The sequence below is a fragment of the Oncorhynchus gorbuscha genome, linkage group LG17 (assembly GCF_021184085.1).
Source record: "Oncorhynchus gorbuscha isolate QuinsamMale2020 ecotype Even-year linkage group LG17, OgorEven_v1.0, whole genome shotgun sequence".
Lineage (NCBI taxonomy): Eukaryota > Metazoa > Chordata > Actinopteri > Salmoniformes > Salmonidae > Oncorhynchus > Oncorhynchus gorbuscha.
The window spans coordinates 27,427,248-27,449,478 of NC_060189.1; the positions used below are offsets into that span (position 1 = coordinate 27,427,248).

Here is a 22,231-nt window from a genome sequence, read left to right on the forward strand (position 1 = left end):
TTCAAAATTATTATTTTGCAATAATGATGATGAGGTGTTTGTATGTTGCTTAGGTAACATCTGAGAGTATGTCAGAGTGGAGTTCCCGCCAGGCCCATCTGAATGAGGTAGGGAACTTCCTGGTCCAGCTGACTGACCCCATGACCAGCCGAGCTCTGGCAGATGACCTCTGCAAGCTCAACCTGCATTGGGCGGACTTTATCAAGATAACACAATTTGTAAGTCAGAGATAACACTTCCATTACAAAGTGAGAATGCAATGTTGTTATGCTCTCTTGTTCAATTTCGGTGAAAATTATGTTCAGTTCAAAAAAAGCTGTTATTTTGCCCCAAGGCTGTTGTAGCTGTGCCCAGCGGAGCTGCAGCCAGACCCCAAGACCTCCAGGCCCTCTTCAGAGAGGCCACCCAGATCCTGAAGGAACCTGTAGAGGCCATGTCTGGGCCCCTGAGGACCTACACGAAGAAACTACAGGTACACTGTTATTACAACATTATTACAATCCTTTGGTATACATTTTCTTCCACAACACAATGCATTTTAATGGTGCTGTCTCTTTTTACCTTGTTCAGTTCATGATGAGGAAGATAAAGGAAGTGGATATGGATGCCCTCTCCCCCTCCACAGAATGCTCAGCTGAGACTCTACAGAAACTGAAGCTGGCTTTACCTGAGGTGAGGATGATGACTTCCTTCGTATATTTACTTTAATTAAATATGAAAATAACCTTTTTTTAATGCCTACGGTCCTGTTTCTGGTCTGTGGGTTCTTAATATCGCGTGGAAAGACTACATAAACACAATCGAGCATCTGAGCAAATTACGTGAGATTTTTGTTTGCGGTAATGAATGTGTATGCTGTTTGTTTCTGTGTGTGTGTGTGTGTCTGTAGGTGATGCAGACGCTGGTTGAGGCTGAGCAGGTGTGTGTGGAGCTGCAGCACAGTGTGTCTGGTCTGGACTGCCGCCTGGCAGAGCTCCTGCACTGGGAGACAGAGGCCCGGGACCTCTACCAGATCCTGAAGGCAGGAGAACGCAGGGCTTCACGGTGCCAGGACCCCCGCGCCAGGGTAAGACTTAGACAGGGGCCAATAGTAACATACTAGACTAAGGAAAACATCATATAAGTGCCAAAGGAATAAGGTAAACAGCAGTAGCTTTACTCGAATAGTTAGCTAGCCTGGTTAGGAATGTAGAAGCAAGGTAAGTAAGCATGTTCAACACAGGGGCTAGACAAGCATTGATAGTTATGTGCTGGGTGAAGATCAGAGTATTACCTTGTTTATGAATATTGCCATTTACTTTTGTAATTTACAAGTGCTCATAGTGTTTGCTGTTCTCTCCAGGCGCTGATCTCTCGTGGGCTGCAGCTGGAGGGTCAGGTGGTGACTGAGGAGCAGGATCTGCAGGTGATGGTGATGACAGGACAGAAGAACTCTCCCCTCCAGTACCTCCTTGTCTCCGCCATGCAGGACAGAGTCAGAGCTGCCGTGGCTCAGTCACAGGCCAGTATTCCCTCTCTCTCATCTCTTATCACTTTCCTTTTTCCTTTATTGACCTTGAGAGAAATTGTGATTGACAAAGCTATCTTTGATTTAATTACAGGAGGCAGTTGGGATGCTGAGCTCTCTGGGAGCCAGAAGAGACAGAAGCCAAAGCCCCACAGAAGACCAGAACCCACCCAAGATCTTCATCCAGCCTGAAGAGGGGACTCAACCCAAACAGCCTCAATCACTCTCTCTTGCCAGGCATGCAACTCAGGCCGTTGCTCAATTAGCATCTCAGCCTGATGTGAAACCACAGCCCCAGTCCCAGCCTTCCCCTACTAAACCACAAGCTCAGGCCCAACACCCACCAATACCACAGATTATAGTCCAGGAATACACAGAGAAGAAGGCAAGTCCCAGTCCTCCACTCCTGTATTCCTATGCACAAGCTGTTACTCAGTCAAAGGGCCGAGCACAGTCACCTCCAGAGCCACAGCCACAGGTAACCCAGAAACAACCACTAGTGCAGCAACAGCCACCATCTCAACAACAGCGTCCAACTCAGCAACAAGTACTCTCTCAGCAACAAGTACTCTCTCAGCAAGTACTATTTCAACAAAAGGTTCTACCTCAACAACAAATATCTGCTCAGCAGCAGGTTCAAAGCCAGAAACAGGCCCAACAATCAGCACAAGCCCAGAAACAGACTCCATCTCAGCAACCGGAAAAGACACAGAAGCAGCCTCTAACCAAGGAAGAGATGCTGAACTGGAAGAAGCAACCTCAGGCAATGAAGAACCGACCCTGGCTCCAGAAGAAGGTCAAGGATCAGGATCAGGCTCCAGCCCAGGCTCCATCCCAAGCTCCTGCCCAGGCTCCATCCCAAGCTCCTGCCCAGGCTCCATCCCAAGCTCCTGCCCAGGCTCCATCCCAAGCTCCAGCCCAGGCTCCATCCCAAGCTCCTGCCCAGGCTCCATCCCAAGCTCCAGCCCAGGCTCCATCCCAAGCTCCAGCCCAGGCTCCATCCCAAGCTCCAGCCCAGGCTCCATCCCAAGCTCCAGCCCAGGCTCCATCCCAAGCTCCTGCCCAGGCTTCTAATCAAACACAGGCTCAACAACAGCCAGAGAAACCAATCATGTCTCAAGTCCCTGTCCAGGTAGTTCCACAGCCTGCAGGAACACCCAGGCCCCAGCCTCAGGCACAATCCAGGACTATGTTTCCTTCTCAATCACAGGCCATGGCTAGTGCTCAAGCTCTACCCCAAGCAGGGCCACAGCAAGTCCCCCAGGCATATCTTTATGGCCAGCCTCCTGCCCAATCTCTGACCCAACCCCAAGCAAAGACCAAGAGCCACACTCAACCTAAACCAACGTCCCAAGCCAAACAGCAACCCAAGACTATTATCCATGCTCCATCCCAAACCATGACTCACACTGAACCCCAGCCCATAACTCAATCTCAACCTGTGACCTACTCACAATCACAACCTGTGACCTACTCACAATCACAGATGCAGGCCATTTCTCAATCCCGGATGACTCAAGAGAAACCCCAGCCACAGGTCCAGAAACCTCAGCCACAGGTCCAGAAACCACAGCCACAGGTTCATCAACTGATGCATCCACAGTCTCAAGCTCAGGCCCAACCACATCCCCAAGCATGGGCCCCAGTCAGGCTGCCACAAACACTCACTGAGACGCACCAGCTTGGCCTGCATCCACAGGCCCAGTCTCACCCCCAGGCTCACCCACAACTCCAGGCCCAGCCTCACCCTCAAGTTCAGCCTCACCCTCAAGTTCAGCCTCAACTCCAGTCCCAGCCTCACCCTCAAGTTCAGCCTCACCCTCAAGTTCAGCCTCAACCCCGGGCCCATTCTCAACCTCATGTCCAGCCTCACCCCCAGGCACAGCCTCACCCTCATGTCCAGCCTCACCCCCCAGCTCAGCCTTATCCTCAAGTCCAGCCTGAGGCCCAGCCTCATCCTCAAGTCCAGTCGCATCCCCAGGCTCAGCCTCACCTTCAAGTTCATCCTCATCCCCAGGCCCAGCCTCAATCTCATGTCCAGACTCAACCTCAGGCCCAGCTTCACCTACAGGCCCAGCTTCACCCCCAGGCCCAGCCTTACCCTCAAGCTCAGTCTCACCCCCAGGTCCAACTTCATCCTCATCCTTATTCCTCTGCTCAGGCTCAACCCCAACAATGGGCCCCAGTCAGACCCTTCAGCCCAATTTACCCTCAGCCAAAGAGTCATCCCCAGGTAACCCCAGTCAGACCTGAACCACGGCCACAAGCCTATCCTCAGCCCATCATGGTCCAACGTCACCCTCTTCCTCAGGCTTGCCCACTAGGTCAAGCTCCACCGCAGCAATGGGCCCCAATCAGGCCAGAGCAAGCCCCCCAGGCATATCTTTATGGCCAGCCTTATGGCCAACCTCAAGCCCAAATACAGCCCCAAAGCCATGTTCAACAGCAGCCTCAGGTAAGAGCTTACAACCTTACCAATGTTAAGGCCCAGCAAGGCCAGTTCCAACAGCAGCTATGGGCCCAGCCCCATCCCCATCCTCAAATTCAACCCCAGCCATATTTCCAGCCTCAGCCACCTCCCCAGACCCAAATTCAACCAACAACCCATTTGCAGCCTCAGCCCCTCTCTCAGACTCATTCTCAGTCCCAGATCCAGACCCAGCTCAAACTTCAGCCTCAGCCCCACTCTCAACCTCATTCTCAGCCCCAGATCCAGCCCAAGTTTCAGCCTCAACCTCCCCCTCAACCACAGCCTGAGCCCCAGATCCAGATGGAGCCCAAGCCCCAGACCCATATCCAGCCTCAACCCCACTCACAGCCCCAGACCAAGCCTCAGACTCAGCCCCAGCCCATGATCCAGCCCATGCCCCAGCCCCAACCAGAGCCACCACCCCAGCCCAGTATCCAGCCCCAGACCAAACACCAGCCACCTCCCCAGCCCAATATCCAGCCTCTTCCCCAGGTCAAGCTTCAGCTCCAGCTCCAGCCTAAGACCCAGCCCCAGGTCCTTTTCGAGCCTCATCTCCTTCCCCAGTCACCACCAGATTCCCCAGAGCTCCAGATGAAACCCCCAGCTCTGGCCCAGGCCCCACCCCAGGCTTACACCGAGGCCTATGCCAAAGCTCAGGCCCTGGCCAGGAACCAGTTTGAGGAGGCCAAGCACTGCCTGCAGGAGCACATCCTGGCTGCCATTAATGTCTTCAAAGACAAACACATATCTATCGAACAAGTTTCAGTTAAGGAGGTAAGGAATTTGAATACTTTATTTTGGTTTATAGTTGTTCTAAAGCTCCGTTATTACCCAGTCTAATTGTGTTTGTGTTCCCTCAACCAGGAGACCCTGAGGACCCTGGACCCTGAGCTGTTGAAAGTGTTCCTGAGGGCAGCAGAGGGTATGGAGGCCTTCTGCACCATGCCTCAGCTCAGAGATATGGAGTTCTTCACACAGTCTGTCAGGACCCAATGGGAGGTAGGGTGTGTGTGTGTGTGTGTGTGTGTGTGTGTGTGTGTGTGTGTGTGTGTGTGTGTGTGTGTGTGTGTGTGTGTGTGTGTGTGTGTGTGTGTGTGTGTGTGTGTGTGTGTGTGTGTGTGTGTGTGTCTGTCTGTCTGTCTGTCTGTCTGTCTGTCTGTCTGTCTGTCTGTCTGTCTGTCTGTCTGTCTGTCTGTCTGTCTGTCTGTCTGTCTGTCTGTCTGTCTGTCTGTCTGTCTGTCTGTCTGTCTGTCTGTCTGTCTGTCTGTCTGTCTGTCTGTCTGTCTGTCTGTCTGTCTGTCTGTCTGTGTATTTTAGGATGTAGAGACTGTATGAATTTGTTTTGCAGATAGAAAAAGCATATCATTCTGTGTGTATGACCACCTTGTCCCTAATTATATTGAATTCATTCTACACTGCATGTCTGTGTGATATTCACTTGGATGAAAATCTGTTCTGAATCTTTTTGAATTTACTCCACTCTGTTTTGTTATTCGTATGAGCAATGAAATTCCTAACAAGTATTCTGCTGTATGTCATCAGATTAAGTTTGTGTATGCTTTTGGTTTTTGTCATCTAGGCTGTGAGAGCTGAGACAGCGGCGTTTTTGCAGCATTTACGATTTGAAATTAAGAGAAAATACTTTAACACAGCTGCCTTGCAGTGTGAGATGCACTTTAACTCAAAATTAGCATCCAAAGCGAAGGTAAAATAACTCTAACCTCACACTAACCCCATTGCATGCTCTGGTGGACAGGTGCATGAAAGAACTGGTGTCAAAACTGCATGCACATTTTTGGGGGGCCTTCTGCTCTCTATTCATCTATTGAAGTTCTATAAATGGTAACTAAGCAATATCTGCTTCCTGATGCTAGATCAGAGCATTTCATATAACTAATGGGTTGATTTGACATTTTGAAGGCGCTGACTTTTAACCCGATTTGACTGAATTACATCTTTCTGGTTCCACAAGTAGCTCTCCTCTCCCCTTTGTTGAGTTAGGATTCTGGTCCCGGGAGATGCAAGAGACAGTTATGTAGTAGGCAATAACTTCCAAAATGATACTCATCTGGGAGTTGTGGGTTGTTTACAAACACCTGTGGGTTGTTGACACCTGTTGGGTCGCCAGTGGCCGTACATCAGACACCTGTAGACTGATGACTCTCTTGCTCTCCAGGCATGTTTCTCTGCAGAGGGCAGCCTAGCCCAGGCTGGGCAGCACCTGGAGGCCCTGAAGGAGCTGTGTGACACCCTGAGCCCCGAGGATGCCCACCGTCTGGCCCAGGCTCAGCTCAGGGAGTGTGAGAAAAGACTGGCCGCCATCCAGCGTCAGTTCAGTGGGGACAGGGATACACCGCCCCCCGACACACCTGGGTGAGACACAGAGGAGAGAGACAGGATTAGGCCCATTAGACAGGATTAGGCAGCCGCCTGGGGCGGCAGATTGATGAAGGCAGCATTTTTATAGCTAAATTGACCAAGACGCACCTCCAACAACACATAACACCTAACATAATCCTGCCCAAAAACAATGACAATTTCTCTCACCCAGTGACATATGGGCTATTTAGTTGAGCACTGATGCTACCCTGTGATAAGCAGTGCCCACTCTGTCAACGGCGATGGGTGGAAAATATTTAGCTTGTCCAAGCCCCATACTCCTCTGCAGGGTGTTGTTGGAGAGACGCACTGCTGTGGCACTCAAGCAACGTTCCGTCAAAAACAGAAATAATGTAGCTTATAGACTATGGTAGAAAGAGTTTGTGGCGTTGTCTGTAGCCTACAGGCTGGAGAACACATTTATGACAATGTCACACTTTTCACATCATGGCCATTTCTACGATCAAATAACCTAACCTAGCGCCCAATCAAAAAGAAAAAGCTTTTTCGATTTGAAGATGTTAACAAACAATATATCCTAAAACAGGACAGGTTAAAATAAAATGGACAATAGAGGATAGACAATCATACTACTCGCAAATACTGTCCATTCGGGCCACACAGTGTAGGCTACACTATTCTAGTTTTGCAGGGGAGGAAGGCGGCAATTTGTTTTGTCTGCCTAGGGTGGCAGAACGACCAGGGCCGGGTCTGTGAACAAGACATTAGCTTCAAAATGTATGACTGACAATTGCAATTGTAATACATGACTGGATTGTTTTTTCAAAAAATGTCCAATAGAATTCCTCTTGACCTGGGGAAAGATCTGACCCCACAGAGGGAATCTACAGTGCAGAGTGACAAACCTCCAGGCCCAACTGAGGTAGGACCTGGTACCTATAGTACCTATGATAAAGACACATGCACTGATTTAAGAAATAATGTATCTGATCATTTCTCTTTTGTAGGTTTCACAAGTTGTTGTGAAGACAGTGGTTGTTGAGAAGAGGGTGATTGACGAGAAGGAGATTGACGAGAAGGAGATTGACAAGCAGGCAGTCAGAGACGAGGATCCTGCCAAAAAGGAGGCATTAGAAAGGTAGGCTTGCGGCTTGGTGAGTGTAAGGCTGGGTGCAAGTCTATTGTTGCCTTAATTAACTCTGTTGTTGTTGAATTACCAAACAAGGCAATGATCATTTCTTTTTTAATTCCAAAACAGTCTGGAATGTTGATGGCACTAACCAGCACTGGAAATATCACAATAAACCTCAATTGATCAGTTTCTTCATCATGCTGACTAATTTCTCCCTCAGATATGACATTACTAAGAAGTCTGTTCAGGCTCAACTCGCCAAGATCGAGCAGAATTCCCAGAGAGACCTGGCCGCTGACTCAGTCTCTCTCAAAGACCTGCACACACGTCTACAGGAGATACAGGTACACTGCATATTACTTGACCTCTTAGTTCCACGGGCCTTTTAGTTTGAAGGTTTTTGTCTTTATCTAGGAGTGATTATATTTCTTTCATCCAGACATTGTGCCAGGACACAGAGTCTCTGTGGCCTGAGTTTGGCCACCAGTGTTCTCAGAGCTCCCAGTACAGTGGGGAGAGGGGTGATGGTGGTGTGAGTGTGGAGCACGACCAAGCTGAGCTGATGAAGCAGTGGAGAGGCCAGCAGTCAGCTCTGCGTAGGAGAGGCAGCTCTCTGGGGGCAGCTCTGAGACAGGTAGACTCCACAGAGCACCACGTTGTTGACTTCTCCGAACGCCTCGACTGCTTCATCAGAGAGCCCAAGGACATCAACGCATTTACACTGGCCAACACCAACATCCTGACGGACATCAAGGTACACAATACGGCTTACCTTTAAGGGAAGAAATACCCAGTTAATATTAGGATTTTAGTTGAGTGATTGGTGTAATTTAAAGATAATAACTGGATCCTTATTAAATAAATTGTAATGTAATGTATACTATATCCCAATGATAATCACAAACTCCAACTTTCAGTACATTATCTTTATAGTCTCTCTCTCTTTTCTCAACAGGACCTGGATGAGAGCATTCAGAGAGAGCTGGACCAGCTGTCTAGTTTTGACTCTGATTCCAGTGAGATGGATCCCAGTGATCGCTCTCCTTTGACCCGTGTGGTCAAGACCCACAGAACCAGTCTAGACAAGCTGAGACAGCAAGTCCGTAAGAGCGAGGCGGCCGCCAGGGCCCTGGACCGCTTCCTCATGTCCCTGCGCACCGTAGAGCAGGACATCTCTGGAGTACAGGGTGCCCCCTGCAGTGATGCGTGGGTATTGCAGGACTGCCGCTCCAAGCTGGCCCTGATCAGGCAGAGTGTGGACAGTCTGGGGGACAAGGCCCCCCAGCTAGACTTGCTACTCCAGGGGGCCAGGCTGTCTGTGACTCGGGACGGTGCCCCAGCCTCCTGCCTGGACATGGTGTCTGCCTTGGTGTTGCGGCTTGAGGAGGCTGACTGCGGTCTGGTCAGCCAGCAGCACAGTGTCCAGAGGGAGCAGGAGATGAAGGGCCTGGGCCTGAGGAGGAGGACTCTGCTGGCGGAGCTGAGGAAGGTGCAGGAGGCAGCAGAGAGGCACGGACTAAAGGAGCCAACCATGCCTGCTGTGCAGCAGAGGTTTGTATTTGTGTTTGTGAGATGGTGGACCTTTGAGTGGTCATTATTACTTTTTTAAAGTCAGAGACTTATTCCATATTTTCTCTTTATTTAATATTTTCAGGCTGCGTGTCCTGTCTGACCTGGAGGGCCAACTGAACTCCCAGCGCTCTGAGCTCCAGAGACTCCAGGAGGCCCACTCTCAGGGCCAGGAGGGAGAAGGCAACCCCCTGGAGGAGCTGAAGACCCAGTGGGAGGACACCCAGAGAGCTGTGGCTGACAGGTGGGCAGGAAGAATAGAGGGATAAATATGTGTCTACTATCAGAGGGATAGAGTATACAGATCTGTGAATAAAGCAAACTGACAATCATACATGTTCAATAATATTGACATATATCCCAATTTTTGCTCCCTTTGCAGACAGGAACAGTGCAACATCCTGTTGGAACTACTAAAGATGTTCCAGAGCTGTCGCAGTTACTTGAGCACCACCATGCAGAAGGCGGAGCAGACCATCAGTGAGCAGGCCTCCTACATGGGCAAGGAGAACCTGCAGAGGCTTATAGCTAAGGTAACACTACTTACTGTACATACACGTCTGTCAGAGAGAAGTTGCCCCTGTATATACAGTACATAGCACTAGATGGCAGCCCACTACCTTAGATTCATTTTCAGCCTTAACAGTCTGTTATATTATAATATGTGTTTCCCCAGGTCCATGGTATAAAGCAGGATCTGAGTGGCTTGGGGACAGGCATGGAGGATATCAGGGGGGTGTGCAGACAGCTGCAGTCCCATCTGAAGAAGATCCCTGACTGTAATGAGACTCCATTTGAGGCCGAGGCTGATGGACTGGTGGACCAGTGGCTGGATGTAAGAGTAAAAAACAATACATTATATTACACTGAACTACACCACACCAAACAATGCACGCATGCCCACACACTTCACAGATTGACACGGTGTGTTTTTGGGTGACCCAGGTGACAGAGAAGACAGACTCATGCTTAGATAACCTGCGCATGGGGCTGGAGCTGTGGGACAAGCAGCTGATGTTAGGGGGAGAGGTGGACGGCTGGGCGGGGGCCAAACTTGCCCTGTTTGCAGAGAGCCACCCCTTCCAGAACGAACAGGAGATCCTGACCATAAGGGTAAGACACAAGACAATCCCTATCACAAACAACCATCCTATATCATCACCATTTAAATACTTGTCTGGTTCAGTAATGCTTGTTTGAAGTCATTAGTCTTCTACAGCAGTCTATCTGTTTTAGTGACATTGTGCCGTTTTCCTCAGGATGAGATCCATGCCCATGAGGAGAACATTGAGCGTTTCCACAAGAAGTCCATTGAGATCCAGGAGCTTCTTCAAACCCAAGAGGCCCCATTGGAGCTACAGGTGAGTTAACTAGCATAACTATTTCCAGAATACAGGTAGCTCTATTTCACAGTATTTACTGTAAACACGATACATGTTATTTTCAAAGGGTGAAATTTAGCATTGACATCTAGAATGGCAATCATTTTCAACTTAACTGACCCACCCTCCCCAACACACCCCATGTCATGTGACCCCCCCCCCACCCCCTTTTCACCTCAGGTGATGGAGACCCAGCTGAGGAAGAAGATGGATCAGGTGGACGAGCTATTCTCCGACAGCACTGATGTCTTCCAGGAGCTGATCGCTGTAAAGAGACACCTGGCAGAGAAGATGACAGAGTGCCAGTCTGCCCTGCACAACATCCAGTCCTCTCTGGGCACGCTCAGTATGCCAGGAGACCAGGCCCAGATGCAGGTACTGTACACCCTCCTCGTACTGTACAACGTCCATTAACCTAAACTCATCTGACAACTAAATGACAAAACTCACCTGTATCATTCATATGAATAGTTCAGATGACCATTTTGAATGACACAAACAAACTCCTATCCAGACAAAACATATCTACCCACATAGACCAGAATATAACCCGACTGGTCCCCGTGTTGATATTGAACATTGATTTCTGTCACGGTGTAGGATCTGTGTGAGCAGCTACAGGCCCAGGAGGAGCAGGCAGGGTCAGTGCTGAAGGAGGTGGGTCTCATGTCCAGTGTGGCCAGCCCCCAGGTGCTACAGACCCTGTCTGTAGACGGCACCAGGCTCAGAGAGAACATCTCACACACCAAATACATGATCCACCAGAAACGGGAGGAGGGAGAACAGGGCCTCATCAAGGTCATCAAAAGTAAGGATTTATTGTTAATTGGTTGTTGCTTTCATTTAAACTTAATTTAAGACCGGGGTTCTCAAACTTCTTTGGGGCCGGGGACCCCTTTTGTGATAGTTTCACTATGACTTCTGCAGTGCATAAGTCTCGAGCCCGGGGAAAGGACATTAAAAAGGGCCGCCTCTTGGCATCTGAGAAGTTTTGCAGTTTTCAAACCAATTTCCTGCCATTCTACACATTGTGTCATGGGGGCAGAGAGGTTTTGGTTGTTGTTGCAGATTTAAAGCTAATATCTTCTAATTCTACACATTTTTCCATGAGACAAATACAAAATGGTGTGTTTTCAAGCGTACATTTAGGAATAGTATTGAGTTAAAAAATATATATAATTGGTAGAGTACTGTGTATACCAATATCCCTGTGAGCCTCCCAGACCCATGTTGCCCAGGGTTAAGAATATCAATTGTCGATTAATAATATTATATTGTATTACACATTAATGGATCCCTTGGCCAAAAGTCCTTTAATATGTTTTTAGTAATATTTATAAACAAAACTAGTTTCATTCAGTGGTTACTTGGTTTAGTCAGGTATCAGTTCCCCCTATTTTTTTTCAATACTTCTTTTGTCATTTTCCCTTCTTCAGATGAGAGCCATTTGTTTGAAGAGTGGTTCCAGGACCTGCAGTTGTCTGTGAACGAGTGCTTTGAGAACCCAGTGTGTAAACAGGACGTGGAGGCCTCCATGAAAAGACTGGCTGTGAGTAGCAGGCTGGATATCACATCCTACAGAATCATCTGACTATGTAAATGGACATAAGGGGAGGATGAGTTCTGGTCTTGATCACATCTTTTGATCTGTAATCACATGGGTGAACACAGTGTTGGTCGGGATTGACTGAATTCTCTCTATTGAACATCTATTTCACTTAGAATATCCCAGTACTTTCTTGACATGACTGATACATTGCTTGAAACCCCAGCATCAGCTCTGTCTGAGTTACAATGTCTCTTTATTTTTCCTCCAGTGTTTCCTGGCGTCTAAGGATGGTGAGAAGCGTCTGGGTCAGGTGAGAGAGCACCTGGAGAGAGGCAGAGAGCAGGTTCCGCCAGAGCAGCTGGCCCACCTGAAAAGCTGGCTGGGGGAGCAGGAGAAGGAGCTGGCCACATTCAGAACCCACTGTCAGGGCAGACAGAGCCAGCTGGACACTATCCTCAGAACCCTCAACAGGTAATCACTATTACCACTAAATACTATACACTCCTATTCCTAACAGTGTTACTATACATCATTACTACTATACACTGCTGTAAGCACTGTTATTACTAGGTGGCGCCACAATGATCCTGAAGGGAGGATGTAAGCAATCGGTCATTTGACGATGGGTCATTGTCAGTCGCATGCGTCATTTTAGTCAACATGGGGTCTTTCTTGTGTTCTTCAGTCTACAGCAGGAACATGAGCGTTTCCATGACTGGCTTCAGGCCTGTGAACACAAGTCAGTGGAAGGAGAACAAGTCAACAACTTTCTCAAAGACCTCCACACAGAAAGGTGAACTGAGTTATTGCAGACTTGCTCGAGGGTTAATGTAGAGCAGTGATGTAGTGGTGTGGTGGTGTGATGTAGTGAGTAGTGGTGATACATTGTCTTCTCTGTGATCCAGTGAGAGAGTGGAGGCCCTCAGTGAGCTGTGTTCATCGGTGCGGAGGCAGGGTCTGAGAGGGGACAGCCTGCTGACTGACACTGACGACCTCCTGCGGCGCCACCGGTGCCTGGAGGCCAGACTGCAGCAGCAGGCCGAGACCCAGAGAGTCCTGGAGGAGACCAGTAGGAGGTTTGATACCCAGACTGACAGCACCAGGACCTGGGTTAGAGACCAGCAACAACGACAGCATCACCAGATCCAGAAAGAGGAGAGAATACACACAGCACAGGTATGTCAATAGGAGATGATGGAAAACTTAATTAAAAATGATTAAGAGGACTCCCTTAAGATGTTCATGTGTTTTACTCTCCAGGCCATTCTCAGTTCGAGACCTGAGGGAGACTCGAAGCTGCAGGACTTGAGGAGACGAGGTCAAAGTCTGTGTGAACATCAGGACCTGGAGGAGAGCAGGAGACGAGAGGTTCAGCAGACAGTCAGAGACATGGAGGAGGAGTGGAGGAGAGTCCTGCAGACTGCTGAGGAGACTCTTACCAAAGCTGAGATGCAGAGTGCTATCGAAGGCCAGCTGAGAGTGTTTGACTCCCAGACAGAAAGTACCAGGACCTGGGTCAGAGACCAGCAGCAGCAACTCCACTCTCTGGGCAACCAGGCCAAGACTGAGGACCAAAGACACACAGCACAGGTCAGTCTCCAGCTGCTACAGACACGTATGGTACACTGTCTGGGTGACTAACAGTGGCAGTTAGTTTAGGGTTAATGTAAGAGTCATGGCATGGGCCCTGGTTTGGGATACAGTTTTGGATATGCCTTTGGCCAGTAGTCAATTAGACATGCTTAATGTACTTATTAAAAAAATGTGTTTCTTTTCAGACCATCCTGAGCTGCAGACCTGAGGGAGACTCTAAGCTGCAGGACTTGAAGAGACGAGGTCAAAGTCTGTGTGAACATCAGGACCTGGAGGAGAGCAGGAGACGAGAGGTTCAGCAGACAGTCAGAGACATGGAGGAGGAGTGGAGGAGAGTCCTGCAGACTGCTGAGGAGACTCTTACCAAAGCTGAGATGCAGAGTGCTATCGAAGGCCAGCTGAGAGACTTGGAAACCCAGAAGGAGAACTCCAGGGTCTGGATCAAAGGCCAACATCAACGCTTACTTTCTTTGGGCAGCCAGGCCAAGACAGAGAACAGAATACAAACTGCACAGGTCAGTCTACAGTTAATGGTAGACATGGTTAGTGTTTGGGTCTGGGCTACAACAGGGCAAAGCCTAGGACTTGAGCTTAGGCTCAGTTTTGGACTGAGGTTGTTATGAATGTTTATTTTCGTGTCAAATAGCCAATTGACAACCCATCCCTTCTGGGATTAATTGCCACATTAACAAGCATTACAATAATTCACTGTGGTAATTCAATGATAATTCGTCTTCCGGTGTTCTCTGCTTAGCTCATTGAATAAAGAGTGAAAAAAATGTTAAAAGTAAAAATCGATACAAAATAGTAAATAAGGTTATCCAAACTGTAATTATACATACATATACACATTCATATATACACACACTACCATTCAAAAGTTTGGGGTCACTTAGAAATGTCCTTGTTTATGTAAGAAAAGCACATTTTTTGTCTATTAAAATAACATTAAATTGATCAGAAATACAGTGGAGACATTGTTAATGTTGTAAATGGTTATTGTTGCTGGAAACGGCAGATTTTTTATGTAACTCTGCCTAGAAGGCCAGCATCCCGGAGTAGCCTCTTCATTGTTGACGTTGAGGCTGGTGTTTTGCGGGTACTATTTAATGAAGCTGCCAGTTGAGGATGTGAGGCATCTGTTTCTCAAACTAGACACTCTAATGTACTTGTCCTCTTGCTCAGTTGTGCACCGGGGCCTCCCACTCCTTTTTCTATTCTGGTTAGGGCCAGTTTGCGCTATTCTTTGAAAGGAGTAGTAGTACCAGATCTTCAGTTTCTTGGCAAGTTCTCGCATAGAATAGTATTAATTTCTCAGAACAAGAATAGACTGACGAGTCCGGGTGGCGCAGTGGTTAAGGGCGCTGTACTGCAGCGCCAGCTGTGCCATCAGAGTCCCTGGGTTCGCGCCCAGGCTCTGTCGTAACCGGCCGCGACCGGGATGTCCGTGGGGCGACGCACAATTGGCCTAGCGTCGCCCGGGTTAGGGAGGGCTTGGTCGGTAGGGTTGTCCTTGTCTCATTGCGCACCAGCGACTCCTGTGGCGGGCTGGGCGCAGTGTGCGCTAGCCAAGGTGGCCAGGTGCACTGTGTTTCCTCCGGCGCATTGGTGTGGCTGGCTTCCGGGTTGGATGCGGACTGTGTTAAGAAGCAGTGCGGCTTGGTTGGGTTGTGTATCGGAGGACGCATGACTTTCAACCTTCGTCTCTCCCGAGCCCGTACGGGAGTTGTAGCGATGAGACAAGATAGTAGCTACTACAACAATTGGATACCACGAAAAAGGGGTCAAATTAAAAAAAGAAATAAAGAAAAGGGCTTTGTTTCTGGCCGTTTTGAGCCAGAAACAAAGAGTATATCTGGTGTATCTGGTGTGCTTTCTGGAATAAATGCAAGCATATATCTTGGTAGCAAGGGCAATAGAGGACACAATGAGTGTCAGTCTCTATTTCTTCGAGGTCACAATAGCGGAATAGTCTTTCCTCTTCCATTTCACCACAATACCGACCTGTTTCAATTACGTAGAGCCAATATCCCTGATCTTATCTGTTTCAATACGCAGAACCAATATCCCTGATCTTACCTGTTTCAATACGCAGAGCCAATATCCCTGATCTTACCTGTTTCAATACGCAGAGCCAATATCCCTGATCTTATCTGTTTCAATACGCAGAGCCAATATCCCTGATCTTACCTGTTTCAATACGCAGAGACAATATCCCTGATCTTACCTGTTTCAATACGCAAAGACAATATCTCTGATCTTACCTGTTTCAATACGCAGACAATATCCCTGATCTTACCTGTTTCAATACGCAGAGACAATATCCCTGATCTTACCTGTTTCAATACGCAGAGACAATATCCCTGATCTTACCTGTTTCAATACGCAGAGACAATATCCCTGATCTTACCTGTTTCAATACGCAGAGGCAATATCCCTGATCTTACCTGTTTCAATACGCAGAGGAAACATCCCTGATCTTACCTGTTTCAATACGCAGAGGAAACATCCCTGATCTTACCTGTTTCAATACGCAGAGGAAACATCCCTGATCTTACCTGTTTCAATACGCATAGACAATATCCCTGATCTTACCTGTTTCAATACGCAGAGCCAATATCCCTGATCTTACCTGTTTCAATACGCAGAGACAATATCCCTGATCTTACCTGTTTCAATACGCAGAGGAAACATCCCTGATCTGTGTACATATCGATCTCTTGCTTTTAGGGAGGTTATATATCATATATCTTTCACACAGATTCACCCTTAATCAAACTAAATGTTCTCATTTTGGATTCATGATTAATCGTCTCCACCCATTTTTTTTCATATTGCTTCAACAGTTATTTTTTTGTAATTTATAAGTCTCCCTTATTTTGGGTTTCATACAGATATTCACAGTCAGACTGTTGAAAACGGTCAGACATTTCCATTGCCCAGGCTAGGCTCCCCCTTTGGATAGTATTTTTTGTGCTAAGTCTCTCAATATGAAAAATATTTTTTGTGCTAAGTCTCCCACTATGGATAGTATTTTTTGTGCTAAGTCTGAGTCCATAATGCTTACTATACTACCTTAGTCTTAAGCTAGTGTTTGTGTCTGTTACCAGGCCGTCCTGAGTTCCAGACCTGAAGGAGACTCTAAGCTGCAGGACTTGAGGAGACGAGGTCAAAGCCTGTGTGAACATCAGGACCTGGAGGAGAGCAGGAGACGAGAGGTTCAGCAGACAGTCAGAGACATGGAGGAGGAGTGGAGGAGAGTCCTGCAGACTGCTGAGGAGACTCTTACCAAAGCTGAGATGCAGAGTGCTATTGAAGGCCAGCTGAGAGTGTTTGACTCCCAGACAGAAAGTACCAGGACCTGGGTCAGAGACCAGCAGCAGCAACTCCACTCTCTGGGCAACCAGGCCAAGACTGAGGACCAAAGACACACAGCACAGGTCAGTCTCCAGCTGCTACAGACACGTATGTTACACTGTCTGGGTGACAAACAGTGGCAGTTAGTTTAGGGTTAATGTAAGAGTCATGGCATGGGCCCTGGTTTGGGATATAGCTTTGGATATGCCTTTGCCCAGTAGTCAATTAGACATGCTTAATGTACTTATTAAAAAAATATGTGTTTCTTTTCAGACCATCCTGAGTTGCAGACCTGAGGGAGACTCTAAGCTGCAGGACTTGAAGAGACGAGGTCAAAGTCTGTGTGAACATCAGGACCTGGAGGAGAGCAGGAGACGAGAGGTTCAGCAGACAGTCAGAGACATGGAGGAGGAGTGGAGGAGAGTCCTGCAGACTGCTGAGGAGACGCTTACCAAAGCTGAGATGCAGAGTGCTATCGAAGGCCAGCTGAGAGACTTGGAAACCCAGAAGGAGAACTCCAGGGCCTGGATCAAAGGCCAACATCAACACTTACTTTCTTTGGGCAGCCAGGCCAAGACAGAGAACAGAATACAAACTGCACAGGTCAGTCTACAGTTAATGGTAGACATGGTTAGTGTTTGGGTCTGGGCTACAGCAGGGCAAAGACTAGGACTTGAGCTTAGGCTCAGTTTTGGACTGAGGTTGTTATGAATGAATGAATAAATGACATTTTACTTTCGTGTCAAATCGCTAATTGACAACCCATCCCTTCTGGGATTAATTGACACTAACAAGCATTACAATAATTCACTGTGGTAATTCAATGATAATTCTTCTTCCGGTGTTCTCTGCTTAGCTCATCGAATAAACAGTGAAAAAAATGTTAAAAGTAAAAATCAATACAAAATAGTAAATAGGGTTATCCAAACAATAATTATACATACACATACATACATACATACATACATACATACATACATACATACATACATACATACATACATACATACATACATACATACATACATACATACATACATACATACATACATACATACATACATACATACATACATACATACATACATACATACATACATACATACATACATACATACATACATACATACATACATACATACATACATACATACATACATACATACATACATACATACATACAATACATACATACATACATACAGATAAATAAATACAGGAAAATGAAACAGAAGATATTTGAACCCAGTCTGGGACAAAGAGAAGATTCATATGGGAGACAAACCTATACACAATCTATACACACATACCATTTACCACATAGAAACTAAATAATTTTCCAATTAATTATAGGTAGCCCTTTTTCTTTTATTCCAGGCTTCATCTAAATATTCCGCAAATGGAAATACACAATGGACAAAAAAACATTTCAGTTTGTCCTCATCGCTATGCCACATAATGCCAGGGTATATCTGGTGTGCTTTCTGGAATAAAAGCAAGTGTATATCTTGGTAGCAAGGGCAATAGAGGATACAATGAGTTTCAGTCTCTATTTCTTCGAGGTCACAATAGTGGAATAGTCTTTCCTCTTCCATTTCACCACAATACCGACCTGTTTCAATACGCAGAGACAATATCCCTGATCTTACCTGTTTCAATACGCTGAGGCAATATCCCTGATCTTACCTGTTTCAATACGCAGAGACAATATCCCTGATCTTACCTGTTTCAATAAGCAGAGCCAATATCCCTGATCTTACCTGTTTCAATACGCCGAGGCAATATCCCTGATCTTATCTGTTTCAATAAGCAGAGCCAATATCCCTGATCTTACCTGTTTCAATAAGGTGAGGCAATATCCCTGATCTTATCTGTTTCAATAAGCAGAGCCAATATCCCTGATCTTACCTGTTTCAATACGCTGAGGCAATATCCCTGATCTTACCTGTTTCAATACGCTGAGGCAATATCCCTGATCTTATCTGTTTCAATAAGCAGAGCCAATATCCCTGATCTTACCTGTTTCAATAAGGTGAGGCAATATCCCTGATCTTACCTGTTTCAATAAGCAGAGCCAATATCCCTGATCTGTGTACATATCGATCTCTTGCTTTTAGGTAGGTTATATGTAATATATCTCTCACACAGATTCACCCTTAATCAAACAAAGGGTTCTCAATTTGGGTTCATGATTAATCTTCTACACACATTTTTTTCCATTCCATATGGCATCGAAAGTTGTTTTTTAATCATTTATTTGTCTCCCTTAGTTTGGGTTTCATACAGATGTTCACAGTCAGACTGTTGAAAAAGGTCAGACATTTCAATTGTCCAGGCTCCCCCTATGGATAGTATTTTTTGTGCTAAGTCTCCCCCTATGGATAGTATTTTTTTATGCTAAGTCTCCCCCAATGGATAGTATTTTTTGGTGCTAAGTCTCCCCCTATGGATAGTATTTTTTTGTGCTAAGTCTCCCCATATGGATAGTATTTTTTGTGCTAATTCTCTCCCTATGGATAGTATTTTTGTGCGAATTCTTCCCCTATGGATAGTATTTTTTTGTGCTAAGTCTCCCCCTATGGATAGTATTTTTTGTGCTAAGTCTCTCAATATGGATAGTATTTTTTGTGCTAATTCTCTCCCTATGGATAGTATTTTTTGTGCTAATTCTCTCCCTATGGATAGTATTTTTTGTGCTAATTCTTCCCCTATGGATAGTATTTTTTGTGCTAATTCTCTCCCTATGGATAGTATTTTTTGTGCTAATTCTTCCCCTATGGATAGTATTTTTTGTGCTAAGTCTCTCAATATGGATAGTATTTTTTTTGTGCTAAGTCTCCCCCTATGGATAGTATTTTTTTTGCTAATTCTCTCCCTATGGATAGTATTTTTTGTGCTAAGTCTCTCAATATGGATAGTATTTTTTTTGTGCTAAGTCTCCCCCTATGGATAGTATTTTTTGTGCTAAGTCTCCCCCTATGGATATTATTTTTTGTGCTAATTCTCTCCCTATGGATAGTATTTTTTGTGCTAATTCTTCCCCTATGGATAGTATTTTTTGTGCTAATTCTCTCCCTATGGATAGTATTTTTTGTGCTAATTCTTCCCCTATGGATAGTATTTTTTGTGCTAAGTCTCTCAATATGGATCGTATTTTTTGTGCTAAGTCTCCCCCTATGGATAGTATTTTTTTTGCTAATTCTCTCCCTATGGATAGTATTTTTTGTGCTAAGTCTCTCAATATGGATAGTATTTTTTTTGTGCTAAGTCTCCCCCTATGGATAGTATTTTTTGTGCTAAGTCTCCCCCTATGGATATTATTTTTTGTGCTAATTCTCTCCCTATGGATAGTATTTTTTGTGCTAAGTCTCCCTCTATGGATCGTATTTTTTGTGCTAAGTCTCCCCCTATGGATAGTATTTTTTTTGCTAATTCTCTCCCTATGGATAGTATTTTTTGTGCCAAGTCTGCCTCTATGGATAGTATTTTTTGTGCTAAGTCTCCCCTATGGATAGTATTTTTTGTGCTAAGTCTCTCAATATGGATAGTATTTTTTTGTGCCAAGTCTCCCCCTATGGATAGTATTTTTTGTGTGCTAAGTCTCCCCTATGGATAGTATTTTTTGTGCTAAGTCTCCCCTATGGATAGTATTTTTTGTGCTAAGTCTCCCCCTATGGATAGTATTTTTTTGTGCTAAGTCTCCCCTATTGATAGTATTTTTTTGTGCTAAGTCTCTCAATATGGATAGTATTTTTTGTGCTAAGTCTCCCCCTGAGTATAGTATTTTTTGTGCTTAGTCTCCCCCTATGGATAGTATTTTTTGCGCTAATATTATTATTTTATGTGCTGAGTCTAAGTCCATAATGCTTACTATACTACCTTAGTCTTTACCTAGTGTTTGTGTTTGTTACCAGGCTGTCCTGAGGTCCAGACCTGAGGGAGACTCTAAGCTGCAGGACTTGAGGAGACGAGGTCAAAGTCTGTGTGAACATCAGGGCCTGGAGGAGAGCAGGAGACGAGAGGTTCAGCAGACAGTCAGAGACATGGAAGAGGAGTGGAGGAGAGTCCTACAGGCTGCAAAAGAGGCGCTGGATCGGGCTGAGGTACAAGAAAAAGAGCTGAGAGCTTTTGAAACCTGGAAGGAAGGCACTTGGGTCTGGGTGAAAGACCAGAAACAACAGCTACACTCTCAGAGCAGCCAGACCAAGACTGAGGAGAGACTACATACCGCACAGGTCTGTGTACAGCTAGAAGTGCTTATAAATCATCTAAAGATACGGACTTATTGTTGTTGTCAGCATTCGATCTGAATTTACAATTCATCGCTCTTCCACTCAGTTTTGACTGAGTACCTTTGTCTTTGTCTTCAGGCTGTCCTGAGTTCCAGATCTGAGGGAGACTCTAAGCTGCAGGACTTGAGGAGACAAGGTCAAAGTTTGTGTGAACATCAGGACCTGGAGGAGAGCAGGAGACGAGAGGTTCAGCAGACAGTCAGAGACATGGAGGAGGAGTGGAGGAGAGTCCTGCAGACTGCTGAGGAGACTCTTACCAAAGCTGAGATGCAGAGTGCTATCGAAGGCCAGCTGAGAGACATGGAAACCCAGAAGGAGAACTCCAGGGCCTGGATCAAAGGCCAAAATCAACGCTTACTTTCTTTGGGCAGCCAGGCCAAGACAGAGAACAGAATACAAACTGCACAGGTCAGTCTACAGTTAATGGTAGACATGGTTAGTGTTTGGGTCTGGGCTACAGCAGGGCAAAGCCTAGGACTTGAGCTTAGGCTCAGTTTTGGACTGAGGTTGTTTGAGTATTTTTTGTGCTAAGTCTAGGTCCATAATGCTTACTATACTACCTTAGTCTTAAGCTAGTGTTTGTGTTTGTTACCAGGCTGTCCTGAGTTCCAGACCTGAGGGAGACTCTAAGCTGCAGGACTTGAGGAGACGAGGTCAAAGTCTGTGTGAACATCAGGGCCTGGAGGAGAGCAGGAGACGAGAGGTTCAGCAGACAGTCAGAGACATGGAAGAGGAGTGGGGAGAAGTTCTTAAGGCTGCAAAGGAGGTGGTGGATAAGGCCGAGGCTCAGAGTGTCATAGAGAGGGAAATGATTGAATATGTTACCCAGAAGGGAAGCATTCAGGCCTGGGTCAGAGACCACAAACAACGCCTACACTCTCTGGGCAGCCAGAGCCAGACTGATGACAGAATAAACATAGCACAGGTAAGTCTATAGCTACTTGTGCCTAAAAAAAACATCAGATATCAAGTCAGTAACACATAGTCAAGTCAGCAACACTTACAACAAGGTCCGATCTAGCTGAGGCCCTAAGGCACTA

The 22,231-nt window shown here is 46.3% G+C and overlaps 1 protein-coding gene across 1 annotated transcript in view; it reads left to right on the top strand.

Annotated features, from left to right (window-relative positions):
* The window catches only part of syne2b (spectrin repeat containing, nuclear envelope 2b), a 144,766-nt gene that overhangs the window by 28,706 nt on the left and 93,829 nt on the right, over window positions 1-22,231 (top strand). The window contains exons 19-50 of the mRNA XM_046308142.1: window positions 54-218; window positions 335-472; window positions 571-672; window positions 890-1,066; window positions 1,343-1,501; window positions 1,602-4,751; window positions 4,842-4,976; window positions 5,557-5,682; window positions 6,154-6,350; window positions 7,158-7,239; window positions 7,325-7,455; window positions 7,670-7,793; window positions 7,889-8,203; window positions 8,405-9,000; window positions 9,104-9,262; window positions 9,401-9,551; window positions 9,695-9,853; window positions 9,964-10,131; window positions 10,278-10,379; window positions 10,581-10,775; window positions 11,001-11,208; window positions 11,837-11,949; window positions 12,218-12,420; window positions 12,635-12,742; window positions 12,855-13,125; window positions 13,210-13,539; window positions 13,728-14,057; window positions 16,653-16,982; window positions 17,173-17,502; window positions 20,814-21,134; window positions 21,270-21,599; window positions 21,787-22,116. Of these exons, the coding sequence (XP_046164098.1) occupies window positions 54-218; window positions 335-472; window positions 571-672; window positions 890-1,066; window positions 1,343-1,501; window positions 1,602-4,751; window positions 4,842-4,976; window positions 5,557-5,682; window positions 6,154-6,350; window positions 7,158-7,239; window positions 7,325-7,455; window positions 7,670-7,793; window positions 7,889-8,203; window positions 8,405-9,000; window positions 9,104-9,262; window positions 9,401-9,551; window positions 9,695-9,853; window positions 9,964-10,131; window positions 10,278-10,379; window positions 10,581-10,775; window positions 11,001-11,208; window positions 11,837-11,949; window positions 12,218-12,420; window positions 12,635-12,742; window positions 12,855-13,125; window positions 13,210-13,539; window positions 13,728-14,057; window positions 16,653-16,982; window positions 17,173-17,502; window positions 20,814-21,134; window positions 21,270-21,599; window positions 21,787-22,116 (9,735 nt within the window). The remainder of the gene's footprint in view (window positions 1-53; window positions 219-334; window positions 473-570; window positions 673-889; window positions 1,067-1,342; window positions 1,502-1,601; window positions 4,752-4,841; window positions 4,977-5,556; window positions 5,683-6,153; window positions 6,351-7,157; window positions 7,240-7,324; window positions 7,456-7,669; window positions 7,794-7,888; window positions 8,204-8,404; window positions 9,001-9,103; window positions 9,263-9,400; window positions 9,552-9,694; window positions 9,854-9,963; window positions 10,132-10,277; window positions 10,380-10,580; window positions 10,776-11,000; window positions 11,209-11,836; window positions 11,950-12,217; window positions 12,421-12,634; window positions 12,743-12,854; window positions 13,126-13,209; window positions 13,540-13,727; window positions 14,058-16,652; window positions 16,983-17,172; window positions 17,503-20,813; window positions 21,135-21,269; window positions 21,600-21,786; window positions 22,117-22,231) is intronic.